The sequence below is a fragment of the Pan troglodytes genome, chromosome 18, assembly GCF_028858775.2.
Source record: "Pan troglodytes isolate AG18354 chromosome 18, NHGRI_mPanTro3-v2.0_pri, whole genome shotgun sequence".
In the NCBI taxonomy this organism is placed as follows: Eukaryota; Metazoa; Chordata; class Mammalia; order Primates; family Hominidae; genus Pan; species Pan troglodytes.
The window spans coordinates 38,800,625-38,817,736 of record NC_072416.2 but is presented as its reverse complement, the minus strand read 5'-3'; the positions used below and the strand labels follow the sequence as shown (position 1 = coordinate 38,817,736).

The window sequence follows — 17,112 nt, the reverse complement described above, 5'->3', positions numbered from 1 at the left end:
CACATCACAAAGTGGATTCTCAGACAGCTTCCTTCCTGTTTTTTTTCTGGGACACTCCTTTTTTGCCATTGGCCTCAGTGAGCTCCTAAATGTCCATTCACAGAATGTACAAAAACAGTGTTTCCAAACTACTGAATGAAAAGAAGGGTTTAACTCTGTGAGAAAATGCACATGTCACAAAGTGGTTTCTCAGTAACATACTTTCTAGTTAGTATCTGAAAATTTTTTTTTCAACATAGGCCTATAGGTGGTCGAAAATGTCCCTTCACAGATCCTACAAAACGGTGTTTCCAAAATGCTGAATGAAAAGAAATGTTTAACTCTGTGAGATGAATGCCCACATCACAAAGCAGTTTCCCAGATAGCTTCCTTCTAGTTTTTATCTTGGGATATTTGCTTTTTCTCCATTGGCCACAATGAGCTCCCAAATGTCCACTCTTACAATAGACAAAAACAGTGTTTCCAAACAGGTGAGTCAAGAGGAGGGTTTAATTCTGTGAAATAAAAGCACACATCACAAAGCAGTTTCTCAGAAAGGTTCTTTATAATTTATATCTGAAGACATTTTCATTTTCACCATAGGCCTCTATGTGCTCCCCAATATACCTTTGCAGTTTCTACACAAACATTGTTTAGCAACTGCTGAGTGAAAATAAACGTTTAACTCTATGAGGTGAATGTACACATCATGAAGCAGTTTCTCAGATAGCTTCCTTATAGTTTTTGTCCTGTGATATTCAGTTTTATGGCATTGCCTTAAGGAGCTCACAAGTGTCCATTCGCATAAGGGCAAAAACCGTGTTTCCAAACTGCTGAATCAAAAGAAAGGTTTATCTGTTTGAGATGAGAGCACAACTCATGAAGCAGTTTCTCAGAAAGCTTCTGTCTTGTTTTTTATCTGAAGACATTTTCTTTTTCACCATAGGCCTCAATGCGCTCCCAAATATCCCTTCACAGATTCTACAAAATCAGTTTTTCAGAACTGCTGAATGAAAAGTATGTTATAACTCTGCGAGTTGAATGAACACCAAACCAGGTGGCTTTTCAGATAACTTCCTTCTAGTTTTTATTCTGAGATATTCACTTTTTCACCATTGGCCTCAATGAGTTTCAAAATGTCCATTCAGAGAATGGACAAAAACAGTGTTTCCAAACAATTGAATCAAAAGAAAGGTTTAACTCTGTGAGATGAATGCACACATCACAAAGATATTTTCCAGATAGCTTCCTTCTAGTTTTTATCCTTCAATATTGGCTTTCTTGCCTTTGCCCTCATCAAGCTCCCAAATGTCCATTTGTAGAATGGACAAAAACAGTGTTTCCAAATTGCTGAATCAAAAGAAAGGTTTAACTCTGAGAGGAATGTACACATGACAAAGCATTTTCTCAGAAAGCTTCTTTATAGTTTTTATCTCAACATATTTTCTTTTTCAACATAGTCCTCAACACACTCCCAAATATACCTTGGCAGATTCAAACAAAAAATTTTTCCAAACTGCTGAATGAAAAGAAGAATTTAACTCTGTGATATGAATGCACACATCATAAAGTGGTTTCTCAGATAGCTTCCTTCTAGTTTTTATCCTGGGATATTCACTTTTTCACCATTGGCCTCAAAGAGCTCCCAAATGTCCACTCGCATAATGGACAAAAACAGTGTTTCCAAACTGCTGAATCAAAAGAAAAGCTTAACTCTGAGAGATGAATGCACACATGACAAAGCAGTTTCTCAGCTTCTTTCAAGTTTTAATCTGAATGTATTTTCTTTTTCACCATAGACCTCAATGCACTACCTAATATTACTTGGCAGATTCCAGAAAAACAGTGTTTCCAAACTGACAAATGAAAAGAAAGGTTTTACTTTATGAGATAAAAGCAGACAACACAGAGCAGTTTCTCAGATAGTTTCCGCCTAATTTTTATCCTGTTATGTTCGCTTTTTCACCTTTGGCCTCAAAGACCTCCCAAATGTCCGTAGTCAGAATGGACAACAACAGTGTTTACAAACTGCTGAAGGTAAAGAAAGGTGTAACTCTGTGAGATGAATGCACATATAACAAAGCAATTTCTCAGAAACCATCTTTCTAGTTTTTATTTGAAGATATTTTCTTTTTCACCCTAAGCCTCAATGAACTCCCTAATATTCCTTGGCAGTTTCCACAAAAACAGTGTTTCCAAACTAATGAATGAAAAGAAAGATTTAATTCTGTGAGATAAATGCAGACATCACATAACGGTTTCACAATAGCTTCGTAGTAGTTTTTATCCTCAGATATTCACTTTTTCACCTTTGGACTCAATGAGCTCCTAAATGTCCATTCACAGAATGCACAAAGAAGTGTCTCCAAACTGCTGAATCAAGAGTAAGTTTTCACTCAGTGAGATGAATGCACACATCACAAAGCAGTTTCTCAGAAAGCTTCTTTTCGTTTTTATCTGAATATATTTTCTTTTTCACCCTAGGCCTCAACGTATGCCCTAATATTACTTGGCAGATTCAACAAAAACAGTGTTTCCAAACTTCTGAATGAAAAGAAAGATTTAACTCTGAGAGAAGAATGCTGACTTCACAAAGGGGTTTCTCAGATAATATCCTTCCAGTTTTTTTCCTGGGGTATACTGTTTTTCACAAATGGCATCAGTGAGTTCTCTAATGTCCATTCCCAGAATGTACAAAAACAGTGTTTCCAAACTGCTGAATCAAAGGAAAGGTTTAACCGTGTGAGAGGAATGCACACCTCTTTAAGCAGTTTCTCAGGAAACTTCTTTCTAATTTTTATCTGAACATATTTCCTTTTTCACCACAGGCCTCAATGCACTTGCAAATATCCCTTCACAGATTCTACAAAAACAGCGTTTCCAAACTGCTGACTGAAAAGGAAAGTTTACCTCTGCCAGGTGAATGCACACATCAAAAAGCAGTTTTTCAGACAGCTTCACTCTTGTTTTTATCCTGGGATATTCGCTTTTTTGCCATTGGCCCCAATGAGCTCCAAAATGTCCTTTCACAGTAAGAACAAAAGCAGTGTTTCCAAACTGCTGAATAAAAGAAGGGTTTAAATCAGTGAGATGAATGCACACATCACAAAGCAGTTTCTCAGATAGCTTCCTTCTAGTTTTTATGCTGGGATATTTTATTTTTCACCATTGGCCTCAATGAGCTCAAAAATGGCTATTTCCAGAATGGACAAACACAGTGTTTCCAAAATCCAGAATCAAAAGAAAGGTTTAACTCTGTGAGATGAATGCACACGTCACAAAGCAGCTTCTCCAAAAGCTTCTTTCTAGCTTTTATCTGAAGATATTTTCTTTTTCACCATAGGCCTCAATGCACTCCCAAATATCCCTTTGCAGATTCTACAAGAAAAGTGTTTCTATACTGCTGAATGAAAAGAAGGGTTTAACTCTGTGAGATGAATGCACACATCACAAAGCGGTTTCTCAGATACCTTGTTTCTTGTATTTATCCTGGGATAATTGCTTTTTTGCCATTGACCACAATGAGCTCCCAAATGTCCATTTGCAAAATGGACAAAAACACTGTTTTAAACCCCTGAATGAAAGGAAAGTTTTAACTCTGACAGATGAATGCACACATAGCAAAGCGGTTTTGCAGATAGCTTCCTTCTAGTATTTATCCTGGGATATTATTTTTTTGCCATTGCCCTTAATGAGCTCTCAAATGTCCATTCGCAGAATGGACATAAACAGTGCTCCCAAACTGCTGAATCTAAATAAAGTTTTAACATTTCGAGATGAATGCACACATCACAAATCAGTTTCTCAGAAAGATTCTTTCTAGTTTTTATCTAAATATATTTTCTTTTTCACAGTAGATCTCAGTGCACTTCCAAATAGCCCTTCAGAGAATCTACAAAATCAGAGTTTCCTAACTGCTGAATGAAAAGAAATGTTTAAATTTGTGTGATGAATGCACACATCACAAAACCATTTCTCAGATAGTTTCATTCTAATTTTTACACTGGGATATTCTCTTTTTCACCATTGGCCTCAATGAGCTCCAAAATGTTCATTTGCAGAATGGACAAAAACAGTATTTCCAAACTGCTGAATCAAAAGAAAGGTTTCAGTCTGTGAGATGAATACACACATCACAAAGCAGTTTCTCAAAAAGTTTCTTTCTAGTTTTAATCTGAAGATACTTACTTTTACCCCTTAGGCCTCAATGTGCTCTCAAATATCAATTTGCAGATTCTACAAAAACAGTGTTTCCAAACTGCTGTATGAAAATAAAGGTTTCAATCTGTGAGTTGAATGCACACATCACAAAGTGGTTTCTCAGATAGCTTCCTTCTAGTTTTCATCCTTGGATATCTGCTTTTTTGCCATTGGTCTCAATGATCTCCCAAATGTCTATTCGCAGAATGCAGAAAAACAGTGTTTTGAAAGTACTAAATCAAAAGTAAGGTTTAACTCTGTGAGGTGAATGCACACATCACAAAGCAGTTTCTCAGAGAGCTTCTTTCTACTTTTTATCTGAAGATATTTTCTTTTTCACATAGGCCTCAAGGCACTCACAAATATCCCTTCACACATTCTACAACAAAAGTCTTTCCAAACTGCTGTATTACAAGAAAGGTATAAATCTGCAAGATGAATGGACACATCACAGAGCAGTTTTTCAGTTGGTTTCTTTCTAATTTTTATCCTGGGTTATTTGCCTTTTTGTCATTGTCCTTGAAAAGTTCCCAAATGTCCTTTCTCTGAATAGGCCATTGAAGCAAGCAATTAGACTTATGAGGAAACAGTTACCTGTGGATAAAGGAGAAACTGAAAAATTCACAAGTCAAGACTTTTTGAGCAAAAACAAAAATATGACTATTAGTCACCAATTCAGTACAGTGAAAAAAAAGTTGAAGAGATATCTTGGAAGTAAACCATGTTGTGGAAGAGCATGTAGGGTTTTGATAATCATGGGATGATTCTGAATTAATTTTAAATGCGATAGGAATATATGAGATAATTTCACCAGAGAATAACATGATTGTATTTGCATTTCAAAGGGGTGTATCTGGTGCACTGTGTAGAATAAATAGGTGATGTGAGCAAATAAATTGGGAGGCTACCGTAATCCCAAGAAAAAAGGTAGTGACTTAGGTGAGAATGCTGTCAGGATGAGTGGTAGTAGTGGTGAGGAGTCGTTAGGCCATGGATGTATTTCATAGGACTGGCCAAGAGAACTGCAGCTAAATTGGAATGTAGGGAGTGAAATGGAGAACTCAAAGATGACCCTCAGCAGTGGAAGGTGACAGCTGTCACTGAAGCATGCTGATGCCTCTCATTAAGAGAGTTACTTGGGAATGGCAAGATCAAAACTTCTGACTTTCAAATTTATGAAAAATATTGTTTTCAGAATGAACGACTTTGGGATCAGAAAGCCACCATTCTAATTGATGGTTCCACGACTACACAGGCTCACACTCCCAAGAGCAAAAGTAAATCATCATAAAAGTGCTTCCTGATAATTCTAGAGAATGGAGAATTACTGTAACATCTTTCTGATTTTAGGAGAGGTAGCAGTTCCCTTTTTAGCCTAAACGCTATTTTTTTTAAAGCTCAGCCAAGAGACTCCATTATGATTTTCAAAAGTGTGTAACTTAAATTCTCATATGAAATACCACTATGCTTAAATTAGTCAAAACATTTTCCCCATCTACAACTCTATCTTGTCATTGCAATCATTTTCACAAAAGTGACTGCAGCTCACAGACCCTAAAAGGAGAAAATCCAGGGTAGGTTATCTGATCTAGTTAGTTTCGAAGACAGGATCTAGAGATTATTTAATATGAAATAGGTCACCTGAAATGAAGTGTTTACTGAAAACAGCTTGGATCAGCCCAGTTTTCTACCACTGAACCATGCATTTGGTTTAAAAAACACAACAACTCTGGGGAATATTGGCTGCTTCCAACTGTGTTGAAGGTGTTAAAAAAAAGAGCATAAAATTAAAAATGATCATCTGAGGCCTTTATAGTCTCTGCTCAAGAGACTAGAGTCTTCCATTCTTAATGAAACACCCAAATATCTTAATAATTGGGCAAAATCTAAATATCAGAGATAATTTTATCTTGAAGATTGTTAAATTATAATGGTGATTCACTACCTTGTCACATCTCTGAGTCAAAAATTAGGTCTTTGTTTAGGAATCAATGGTACTCTGCAACTTGGAAATAGGAAGATTTTAGAAGACTCAAACATTGACTTTCTTGTGGGCAAAAAAAAGACGTATTGAGATAAGACAAGTCTTTCCTTGCAAGGATACCTCTAATGCTCATACACCACCTCCCCTAACATTAATATAGCTTCCAGGTCACTAACCAGTGTCAGAGAGCAGCCCATGCAACTAGAAATTCAAAAGATGTCGAACACAGGGTCAAGCCTAGAATAAGAAGTCTTAGCTAATTAAGTATGCTTTTTTCCCCAAATTCATATTAACAAAAACTTGGACATGTCAGAGAATGCATTCTAAGTTCACTCAACCTAGGAGGGAGAAGCATAATTTTAAATTAAGAGCTGAAGCATTCTTGTCCTAACAGAAAGCAAGGAAAATGAAATATCACACCACAGGAGGGATTTCACAAATTAGTGTCAACATCAAAACCTTAAAATAGGCAATGATAATGCAGATTCACAATGAACTCTTGTACTTGTTTTGTTCAGAGAAGAGATGGTTCTGAGAGAATGACAGTGAACTAACCCCAGCTGGTTTAGTTGGTGCTTTCAACTGCTGCTTCTGATCAACTCCTTTAGCTAGAATAAATTGATGAGGATTTTGGCATGTGGTATTAGAGATGGTTATTAATTTTTTCCTCTTATTTGCATTGTTCAATGTAGTAAATACTAGCTGTATACGGCTACTTCAATTCAAATTAATTAGAATGAAATATACTTAAATACTGAATTTTTTAGTCACTGTTGGTTCATTATTGAATATCTTCAGCTAAGATTTCCTGTTAAATACACTAAGAGGTGGCTTAGTTAACTCGTCGTCAACAAATATTGAAGCTGTTGTTAACTCCTGATATATTCTCTGCAAAGAGAATATTCATGAGCCTCCTCCTGAAATCAGCAGCCTAGAGATAGTTTTATAAATTGGATACAAGTTGGAAACCTATACTCTTTAAGTTTTTGAAATATTAGCTTCCCAGGGAAGAAAATCAAATTCATAAGATATGTTAGGACAATTTAACTCAAGATGTTCAAAACTGAAATGACATATTCTACAATATGTGATAAAACCACCCCCTAATACCTTAAAGCAAAACAGAGATTGACCTTAAAGACCTGCATTTTCCTCATCCCCCAGCCAATCAGTTTTCAAATCTTGCATTTTATTTTGAAAGGTCCTTATACCCCTGGTCTCTTGTTTCTAGACTTGGCACATATTTAAGTTTGTTACCTCTCTCTACTGAATTTTCTCTCTTCAAACAGTATCTATGCCTGCCAAATGTGAACATACAAACAACAAATCAGAATGTGCCATTCTGATTTAAACTGCTTATTAGTTAATACCCTCAAGATGACATCTGGGTTCTTAGCTGCAATGAGTCAAGCCTACTTACATCTTTTTTTGTCTTTGGCTGCACATTTCCTATCAAATCACACTCCAGCAATGCCAAGCTGTGCCGGCCTTCTACCCCATCTCCACTATTTTGCCCTCCGCTGCCGTGGCTTTTTGCCCGCCCTGGCTTTTTGCCCCCACCCGCCGCTGCGGCTTTTGGCCCCCCACGCCGCCGAGGCTTTTTACCCGCCGTGACTTTTTGCCTCCACCCCGCCTCAGCTTTTTGCCCACCAAGGCTTTTTGCCTCACCTCGGCTTTTTGCCCCCCCGCCAACGCGGCTTTTTGCCGCCGTGGCTTTTTGCCCGCTGCGGCTTTTTGCCCCCGCCGCCGCGGATTTTTGCTGCTGCGGCTTTTTGCTCCTGCCACCTTTGCAACCTTAATTTAACTTGAAATCTAATTTCCCACTGCCATGCCATCTAACATATTTGTATGTTAGACTCTGGGAATTAGGACATGAACATTTTTGGGGGGCCATTATTTTGTCTACAGCAGACAGAATCTACACTGCTTGGGAGGGGCAGAGTATCTTGGGTGAGGCAGGGCTGGCCCTTCCCTCCGTGGACACCCAGCTTTCCCACAGGCCCTACATGTCTGTGGTTTCCCTGCATGACCAGGTGACCTACCTGGACTCAGTGGAGGACATGCAAAGGAAGGGCTACTCAGAGCAGGACCTGGAAGCCATCCTGGACATCATGAACCTGCACCACATCCTGCAGCAGGAGGGAGGTAGGAGGCCTGGGGCTGGCAGCCGCCCTTTGTCCCACACTGGCCTCTCCCTTGGCCTCCAGGCAGTGAAGACTATCTCAACATCCAGGAGTCTAAAGTGCCAGGTGCCACAGGGGCAGGGCAGAAGGTGCTACCTCTGAGGCCCGCCTACCAGGGAGGACCAACACCACACAGATGGCCCCAGCTGGCATGGGTGCTCTAGGGAAGAGGGCACCTAGCAGGGATGCGCACCTCATTGGGGGACCCAGGATACCCTCTCCCAGAGAAAAGGGGTCTGAGCTGAGCCCTGCAGAATGCTGAGTGGTTACCCCATCCAGGAGCCAGGGGCAGCAGGGCAGAGTGCGGCCCGCAGGCTTGGTGGTGTGAGAGGCTGGCTCACAGAGGGCCCTCCGGACCAGGCGGGAGCCTAGGCTTTCCCTGAGCGGGATCAGACACTCTTGGAAAGACCATGGGGTTGGTGGGCAGGGGCAGCTTGGGAGGGGCAGGCACATGTGTGCAGTGATGGCTACTGTCAGGAGGTCTGTGCAGAAGCTTGGAGGGGGCTGGGGCCAGCAGAGTCGGGTGGATTCAGAGATGAGTTCACTGAAAAAGGAGGCCAGACTGAGCTGTTTTCTTGTCCTGGGCTTATCAAGGAATACTGCTTGTCCACAGTGTCTGTCAGGCCGGGAGAGCGGAGTAGGAGAGGGGGGTGCAGCTACAGGGACACAGTAGATGGAACATTCAGTTCTGTCTTTGAATTCTGAGCCTCTGGGTTCTGCTTTCAGCCCCCACTGCTGGGTGCGAGATGGCCCTGGGCAAGGACCTCGCCTTGCTGGGGCTCTCCTTCATGGTTCAAGGGCATGGGCACCAAGCCCTCCCTCAGTGGCAACATGAGAAGAAGTGGCTCCTGCAGGAAATGACCAGGGTGTTGTCACCTGCCTGTGGAGGAAGCAGGAACACAGGTGGCAATGGTGGTGGAACAGCCCCTGGCCCGGCCCTGCCTCTTGCTCCTGCTGCCCTTGGCCTGGGAGCACATGGCCCCTCCTGCCTCTGTGGCAGCCTGAATGCCCAGGGCCTGTGGCTGGCCAGCATGAGCCGTTAGGATGGAGTTGAGCTGCGAGGAACAGAACCGGCCTCCCCGCAGTAGTGGCTAAGATCATCTGTGAGTTTATCCTACTGAGCTGTTAGGTCCCAAGAGAGCCAGGCCACAGTTGCCAGGGCTGGCCCTGCTCTGTGAAGGCCCCAAGGCTCTAGGATTTTCTACCATGTCACTCTGCTGTGTGTGGCCTCCATTCCCAAAGTCACCTCATGATCCAGGAGGGCTGCTGCAGCCCTCACATCATGTCCCAGGCTATAGGATGGAGGAAGTAGAAGGGAAGGGGCAAAAGGTACGTGCCTTCTATCTTTTAAGGAAGGTTCCAGAAGCCGCCATATTGAATACTTACGGTTATATCTCATTGGCCACAACTTAGTCTCATGCTTACACCTCACCACAAGGCCACCTGGGAAGTGTAATCTCTACTCTGGGTGGCCATGTACCCTGTTGCCACTTCTAGCCCTGGGCCGCTGGGGAAGGCAGCATGGGTGAGAAGACAGGAGGGGCCACTTCTGCCACAGCGCCCTGGCCTAATGGAGCAGCCAGCTCACCTGCTCGTTCAAGCAGCCCACTCGAGCCTTGCCAAAGTGCTGGCACGGGGCAGTGACAGGAGGCCCAACCCCTGTGGGTGACAAGCCCCCGGTCTGGGGAGAGCACTCAGGCCGCTCTGGAGCTCTGTACTAAGGAACTGTATGGGTGTCCTGGGGCTGCCATAAACCACAGGGGTGGATCATCTCCTGGATCCAGCAGTCCGAGATCCTGGTACTAGCAGGGTGGGTTCCTTCCAGGTGCCATGACAGAAGGATGTGTTCCAGGCCTCTGTCCTTGGCTCACAGATGGTCCACTTCTCCCTGTATATCTTCACCTTGTGTTCCCCTGTGCACGTCCTCTGCCCGCACACCCCCTTTTTATGAGGACACAGTCATTGAATTAGGGTCCGGTCTGATGACCTCATCTTAGTGTGATCACCTCTGCGAAGGCCCTGTCTCCAAATAAGGTCACACTGAAGTGTTGGGGCTTGGACTCCACCATATCTCTTCTAGGGGAAGGCATGATTCCAGTCCCCACTCCTCCATGATTAATGTCTGTCAGACAGACAAAGACGCAGAGGGACAGGGGCCCTGTCATCACAGCTAGCTCATTTCCACAGCTGCCCCAGCTCCCCGGCTGACCCCCAGGTCTGGGTACTGGTGGAACTGAGCCAAGACCATTGCCCCTGCCTAGGTTGGGAGGCTATGTGTGACTGGAAGGACGTCCCGCCGGGTGGTGAGAAGCAGAGAATCGGCATGGCCCGCATGTTCTACCACAGGTGAGCACTCCAGGCCGGCAGGCTCCCTGGGGTCCCCTGGAAGGAGAAGTAGCAGCTGTGGGGAGGCCTGGGCTCAGTGGAGCCTGAGCCAGGCTGGGGTGTTGGGCCCTGGAGGGTGCAAAGACTCTCCTCTCAGCCCGGACCCCTAGACCCAAGTACGCCCTCCTGGATGAATGCACCAGTGCTGCCATGAGAATCGACGTGGAAGGCAAGATCTTCCAGGCAGCCAAGGACGCAGGCATTGCCCTGCTCTCCATCACCCACTGGCCCTCCCTGTGGTAGGTGCCCTGTCTCCCTGCCTGGGGTCAGTGGGAGTGGCTGCCTGAGGGGAGGAGGTGGCCTGTTGGGCCCCGCGGCAGCAGCAGGCGGCTGTCATCAGCAGCCCTCGTGCCATGCCCCTGACCCTGTCCCTCTCCTGGCCAGGAAGTACCACACACACTTGCTACAGTTCAATGGGGAGGGCGGCTGGAAGTTCGAGAAGCTGGGCTCGGCTGCCCGCCTGAGTCTGACAGAGGAGAAGCAGCGGCTGGAGCAGCAGCTGGCGGGCATTCCCAAGATGCAGCAGCACCTCCAGGAGCTCTGCCAAATCCTGGGCGAGGCCGTGGCCCCAGCGCACGTGCCGGCACCTAGCCCACAAGGCCCTGGTGGCCTCCAGGGTGCCTCCACCTGACACCACTCTCCCCAGCCCCTGCCCCGCCCCCAAGCTCGGATCACATGAAGGAGACAGCAGCACCCACCTGCGCACGCACCCCGACACTGCATGCCTGGCCCCTCCTCCTAGAAGACCCTTCCCGACCTTGGGAAAGTAGATGAGGAGGGTGGCGCCCTGCGTAACCCTCGCCCTGTCCCTCCCACTCCCTGGGGGGAGCTGTTCCACAGTTACTGGGCCCTGTCCAAGGCAGTGAGTCCTCTACTTTGCTCCGTGGAGGAAGCTAGAGTACAAGGGGCCCAGTGCTGACCGCACAGCAGCGCATCTGAGCCCCAGGAGCCCCTCAGGCCACAGCCCCTGGCACTGCAGGTGGCATCCCTCCTCGTCAGTCTCTCAAAGACCCCACGATCCATCCCCTGAGGGTGGCCAGCCAAGGCTCCCATCCCATGCGATGCCATAAAAGCCACCCAGTGGTACCCACGGTCACACAGAGCACCTCACCTGCATCTTCTCCCCCACAAGAGCCCCGAAGATCCCACGGGAGAGGGACGCACAGCACTGCCTGCCGAGCGAGAATGTAGGCCCCGCCCCCTCGGCCCCTCACCTCCTCTTTCTACAGCCTAATTTATTGGATTCCCTATTCGTAGCCATCTCCGTGGCCAATGTGACTACCCTGCCAGCAGCGGGGGCTGCCCAGCCTCTGAGTCCCCTGGGGCCCCAGCTCCCACTGGTGCCAAACCCAGCCCCTGTGGCCATCACCCCGCCAGCCTACACTGCCAGCCGCCACCTGGCCACACGGGCCTCTGCTTGCTAGCCGGGAGTGTGGATACCATGTTCCCAACTCAGTGCCAAAGAGGGGTCACCAGGGGGAGCTGTCTGCAGAGCCAGCGCCTGCCTGAGAGAGACCCCACCGCCACCGTGTGCCTTTCCCGGGCCCTCAGCCTTCAGGCCAGGCGCCATCCTGAGTCCCCCCCAGTAAAAGCCTCCATTGGCAAATGCAGTCCTTCCTCCCTGCCTCAGAGTCTGGTGGTGTCTGCTGCGGGTCTTGGGGAGAGATGGAGGAGAGGGAGTGGGTTGCCTGTGGGGGAAAGAGTGAGTTTTGGAAAGGAGTGGGCCTGATCCCCAAGCCCCTCCTTGGGGGAAAGTCACCAGAAGACATGGCCCAACATGCCCTCCACCAAGCCTCATGCCAATGTTCTTAGGATTCCTGTGACGGTGGCGGGGCAGAACCTGCAACATTGCACAGAAATACTGGCTGAGCCCAAATAGGACTAGGGGACGGGATCATGCTGGTCCCTGTGGGAGGAGCACGAAGGCAAGAGAAAGGATGTCTAAGCTGCCACACAGGGTGCTGCTGGCCCTTCTAGGGAGAGGAGGCCACTTGTGCAGGGGCCTGGGGGGAACTGGGAGCACATTGCAGGGTGTTCGTGCTGCATGCAGGGGAAGGGAGGGCAGGGGAAGGGAGGGCTGTGGCTGGCGGGCCTTGGAGGCCACACTACAGAGACAGGACTTAGCCCAGAGGCCACCGAGGAGCTTTCAGCAACAGGGAAGCAGTGTCGAGTACTGCAGGCCACTTGGCTGCATGTGAGGGTGGCTGGTGGGAATAGGGTGTGGCAGCCCATCTGGCCTCAGAGGCATGAGAACTGAGAACAGCTGTGCGGCCATACCTTTATGCATGGATGGCCGTAGCCTCCCAAAGTTGGGACAGCCTGAGTGTTCATCAACAGACAAATGGACAAACAGCCTGTCCATAAGGCGTGGTGCCATTCCACCATAACACGACGGATAGACCTCAAAGAGTATGTGCTGGGTGAAAGAAGCCAGACACAAATGTGCAGAATAGGCTCATCAGGACAGAAAGCAGATGAGTGGGTGTCAGGGGCTGGGGCAGGGGAAGGAAAATGGGGCAGGGGCAGTCCTTTTTTAAAATTTTTGTACTTATTTTTTATTTTTTAATGAGACAGACAGGGCCTCACCCTGTCACCCAGGCTGGAATGCAGCAGTGCAGTCATAACTCACTGCAGCCTTGATCTCCCGGGCTCAAGCAATCCTGCCCCAGCCTCCTGAGTAGCTGGAACCACAGGCGTGTGCCACCATACCCTGCTAATTTTGTGATTTTTTTTTTTGTAGACAGGATCTCACTATGTTGCCCAGGCTGGTCTCAAACTGCTGAGCTCAAGCGATCGTCCTGCCTCAGCCTCCCACAGTGCTGGATTACAGGCATGAGCCATCACACTCAGCCTCGCGTTTTTTTTATTTCGAAGAAAATGTTCTGGAACTATAGAGCATAATAAATGCCACTGAATTGTGCACTTTAAAGGGATTGATTGTATATTTTGTGAATATCGCCTCAAAAACAGACAGATAGATGATTGATGGATAAATTGATACATAGATATATAGATATATAGACATGATATAGATAATTGATTGATAGATGATGGATGATTCATAGGTGCTAAGTGACAGATGAAATACATGATAGATACATGGATAGATAGATGAATAGAGAGTGATGACAGATGATTTAAAAATTTTTTTTAGAGATGAGATCTCACTATCTTGCCCAGTCTGGACTTGATCTGCTAGCATCAAGCAGTCCTCCTGCCTCAGCCTCCTGAGTTACTGGGACTACAGGCACATGCTACTGTGCCTGGTGATAGATAAATTATTGAAAGATAGACATGATAGAGGCATAAATGATAGATGGATAGACATGATAAAGGGTAGATAGGAAGGTACATGGGATAGATCAATGATTGATTATAGAAGTAAATTATATAGATTAATAGATTATTGATTATAGATTAATAGGTGGATAGCTGATTGATAGATGACTGATCAATTGATTGGTTGACTGACTGATGGAGAGAGACAGAGAAGCAAGCTTAGCCATTGCAGCCACCCAGACAAGACGTGCTGAGGCCTGGAGTTCCAGAAGGTTTGAGCAGTTGGAAGAAATTGACAGGCATGGGGGCAGCTTCTTCAGGGAGTGGAGGGGGCAGCAAGGTACCACTGGGTTCTGGTTGGAAGGTTAGGTGAGCGACAGCACCCTTGGTGGACAGAGGCAGCTGCAAAGGAGGGGCAGGCCTGGGGAGCAGGTGCAGCCCGAGGGGATGTTGCGTAGGCAGTTGGTTCAGAGCTTGGGGCTCCTCAGTGGGACATGGGTCAGCAGGGAGGCCAGTGGTCATTGAAGTTTGGATGGAGACAGCCTGGTTGAGGGGAGGGGCATGCTTGGCATCTCATTTAGGGGACAGGAGGTAGACTGTTTACCTGTATTTTGAGATTGGGATTTATTCCTGATCCCAGGAGGTGGCCGATTCGGAGGGCTGGGAGTTGTTCTTCCATTTCTTTTGACGATTGTGTAAGTCGCCCATGCTTGGTCATAAGCCCCTTTTGTTTATTTTTGACACATAGTTGGAATGGCTCTAATTACTACAGATAGAAGGAGACACATCTGGCAAAGACCATCCAAAAGGAAGCTAGTGGAGAGAAGCTCATATCGCACAAAGTAGGCTCCAGGGCAAAATCATTATTAGGATTAAAAGTGGTTGCAGCATACTGATGAGTATTCATTCCAAAGCATTCACTGGTGGGGGAGGGGTGGGGGAAAAATAATAAATACATAAATAATTTAATTATTTTAAAAGAAGTATTAGCGGCCAGGCATGGTGGCTCACGCCTGTAATCCCAGCATTTTGGGAGGCCAACGCAGGCAGATCACCTGAGGTCAGGAAATCGAGACCAGCCTGAACAACATGGTGAAACCCCATCTCTACTGAAGTACAAAATTAGCCAGGCATGGTGGCTCATGCCTGTAGTCCCAGCTACTAGAGAGGCTGAGGCAGAACTGCTTGAACCTGGGAGGCGAAGGTTGCAGTGAGCCAGGATCACGCCATTACACTCCAGCCTGGGCGACAGGAAAAAAAAAAAATGGAAGCATTAGCCATTCTGATCTTGTTTGTGCCTGCATAACAATAGAGCCTCAAATGACTACAAAACAAAAAAGTGTCAAGAAAAGGAAAAATTAATAAATGAGCACATTCTCTACGCAGGAAATTATACCACTTCTCACTGGAACTGCTCATTTAAGCAGACTCAATTAGGAAGAATATAGAAAAATTGGGCCAGGCATAGTGTTTCATGCTTGTAATCCCAACACTTTGGGAGGCGAAGGCAGGCAGATTACTTGAGGTCGGGAGTTTGAGACCAGCTTGGCCAACATGCTGAAACTAAAATAAAAAATACAAAAATGAGCCAGATGTGGTGGCTCATGCCTGTAATCCCAGCTACTTGGGTGGCTGAGGCAGGAGAATCACTTGAACTTGAGGTTTCAGTGAGCTGAGATCGTGCCCCGGCACTCCAGCCTGGGCAACAGAGTGAGACTCTGTCAAAAAATAAAAATAAAAATAAAGAATATGGAAAAGTTGAACAAACTTGATTTAGTGGACACCCAAAAACTACAGACTACACATTGTTTTCAAGTTCACCTTGGACATTTACTAACACTCACCATGTCCTAGGCTGCAAAACAAGACTCAACAAATAGCAAAAGAACTTGCATCACACCAGCCATGTTCTTGATGCAACAGAATAAAGGCATAAATTGGCAACCAAACTAAAATTAAGGGCTCCCCTAGGTTTGGAAATTTAAAGATACACTACTGGCCAGGCACGGTGGCTCATACCTATAATCCCAGAGCTTCAGGAGGCCAAGGCAGGAGGATCCCTTGAGCCCAGGAGTTCAAGACCAGCCTGGGCAACATAGTGAGACCACCCATCTCTATAAAACTAAATTAAATTATTTTTTAAATTAAAAAACAATAATACACTGGTCCGAGAAGAATTAGAATGAAAATCTAAAAGCATTTAGAACCAAACAATGAAAACTATGTACAAAAGCTTAAGCCATGTAGCCCAAGCAGTACTACAAGGAAACTAAAAAAAAAAAAAAAGTGTGGCCAGGTGCAGTGGCTCACGCCTGTAATCCCAGCACCTCGGGAGGCTAAGGCTAGTGGATCACCTGAGGTCAGGAGCCAGAGACCATCCTGGCCAACATGATGAAACCCTATCTCTACTAAAAATACAAAAATTAGCTGGGAATTGTGGTGAGCACCTGTAATCCCAGCTACCTGGGAGGCTGAGGAAGGAGAATTGCTTGAAACTGGAAGGTGGAGGTCGCATTGAGCCGAGATTGTACCGCTGCACTCCAGCCTGGGCGAGAAGAGTGAAACTCCATCTCAAAAAAAAAGTATAAAAAATAGAAATAATATTATGAAGTACAGAGGGATCTCCCTGCAGGCACCACTGGGAGCTGAAACATCAGGGGCACCTGGGGGGGCAAAAGACATGAGTGGGAACAACTTCAGCCCTTGCTTCTCCTCCAAACACCACTAAAAGGAATGCAAAGGGATTGCAGATGTAAAAGGGAAGAGTTCACAGCAGAGAGTGAGAGGAGCGCCTGCCAGGAACATCACAGAAGCTGGAAAACAAGTGGGGGAGTGATAACTGATCCAAGGGATCAGCGTGAACTTGGAAAAAAGTGGTGGGAAGCACCAAGGGCACGTGCCCACAGAGAAAAGGCCACGTGAAGCCACCACCCAGAAGAGAGGCCTTGGAAGAAACCAACCTTGCTGGCACCATGATCCTGGGCTTCCAGCCTGCAGGACTGTCAGACCATTATGGTGTTAGACCGACACTGTAAAGAAAGTAGTGATAACACACATGGTTGTCTCGCTCCAGTTCTAAAAGGGGGAAGGATGCCGGGTGTG

The 17,112-nt window shown here is 46.0% G+C and overlaps 1 protein-coding gene across 1 annotated transcript; it reads left to right on the top strand.

The window, feature by feature from the left end:
- The first annotated feature begins 416 nt into the window (after positions 1–416).
- LOC129137302 (ATP-binding cassette sub-family D member 1-like) lies at positions 417–11,469 on the top strand. The gene is made up of 6 exons (XM_054668264.1): positions 417–470; positions 5,375–5,456; positions 8,072–8,308; positions 10,608–10,692; positions 10,842–10,970; positions 11,116–11,469. The coding sequence occupies exons 1-6, from the start codon at positions 417–419 to the stop codon at positions 11,360–11,362; spliced, it is 834 nt and encodes a 277-aa protein (XP_054524239.1). The 3' UTR covers positions 11,363–11,469.
- The last annotated feature ends 5,643 nt before the right edge of the window (positions 11,470–17,112 follow it).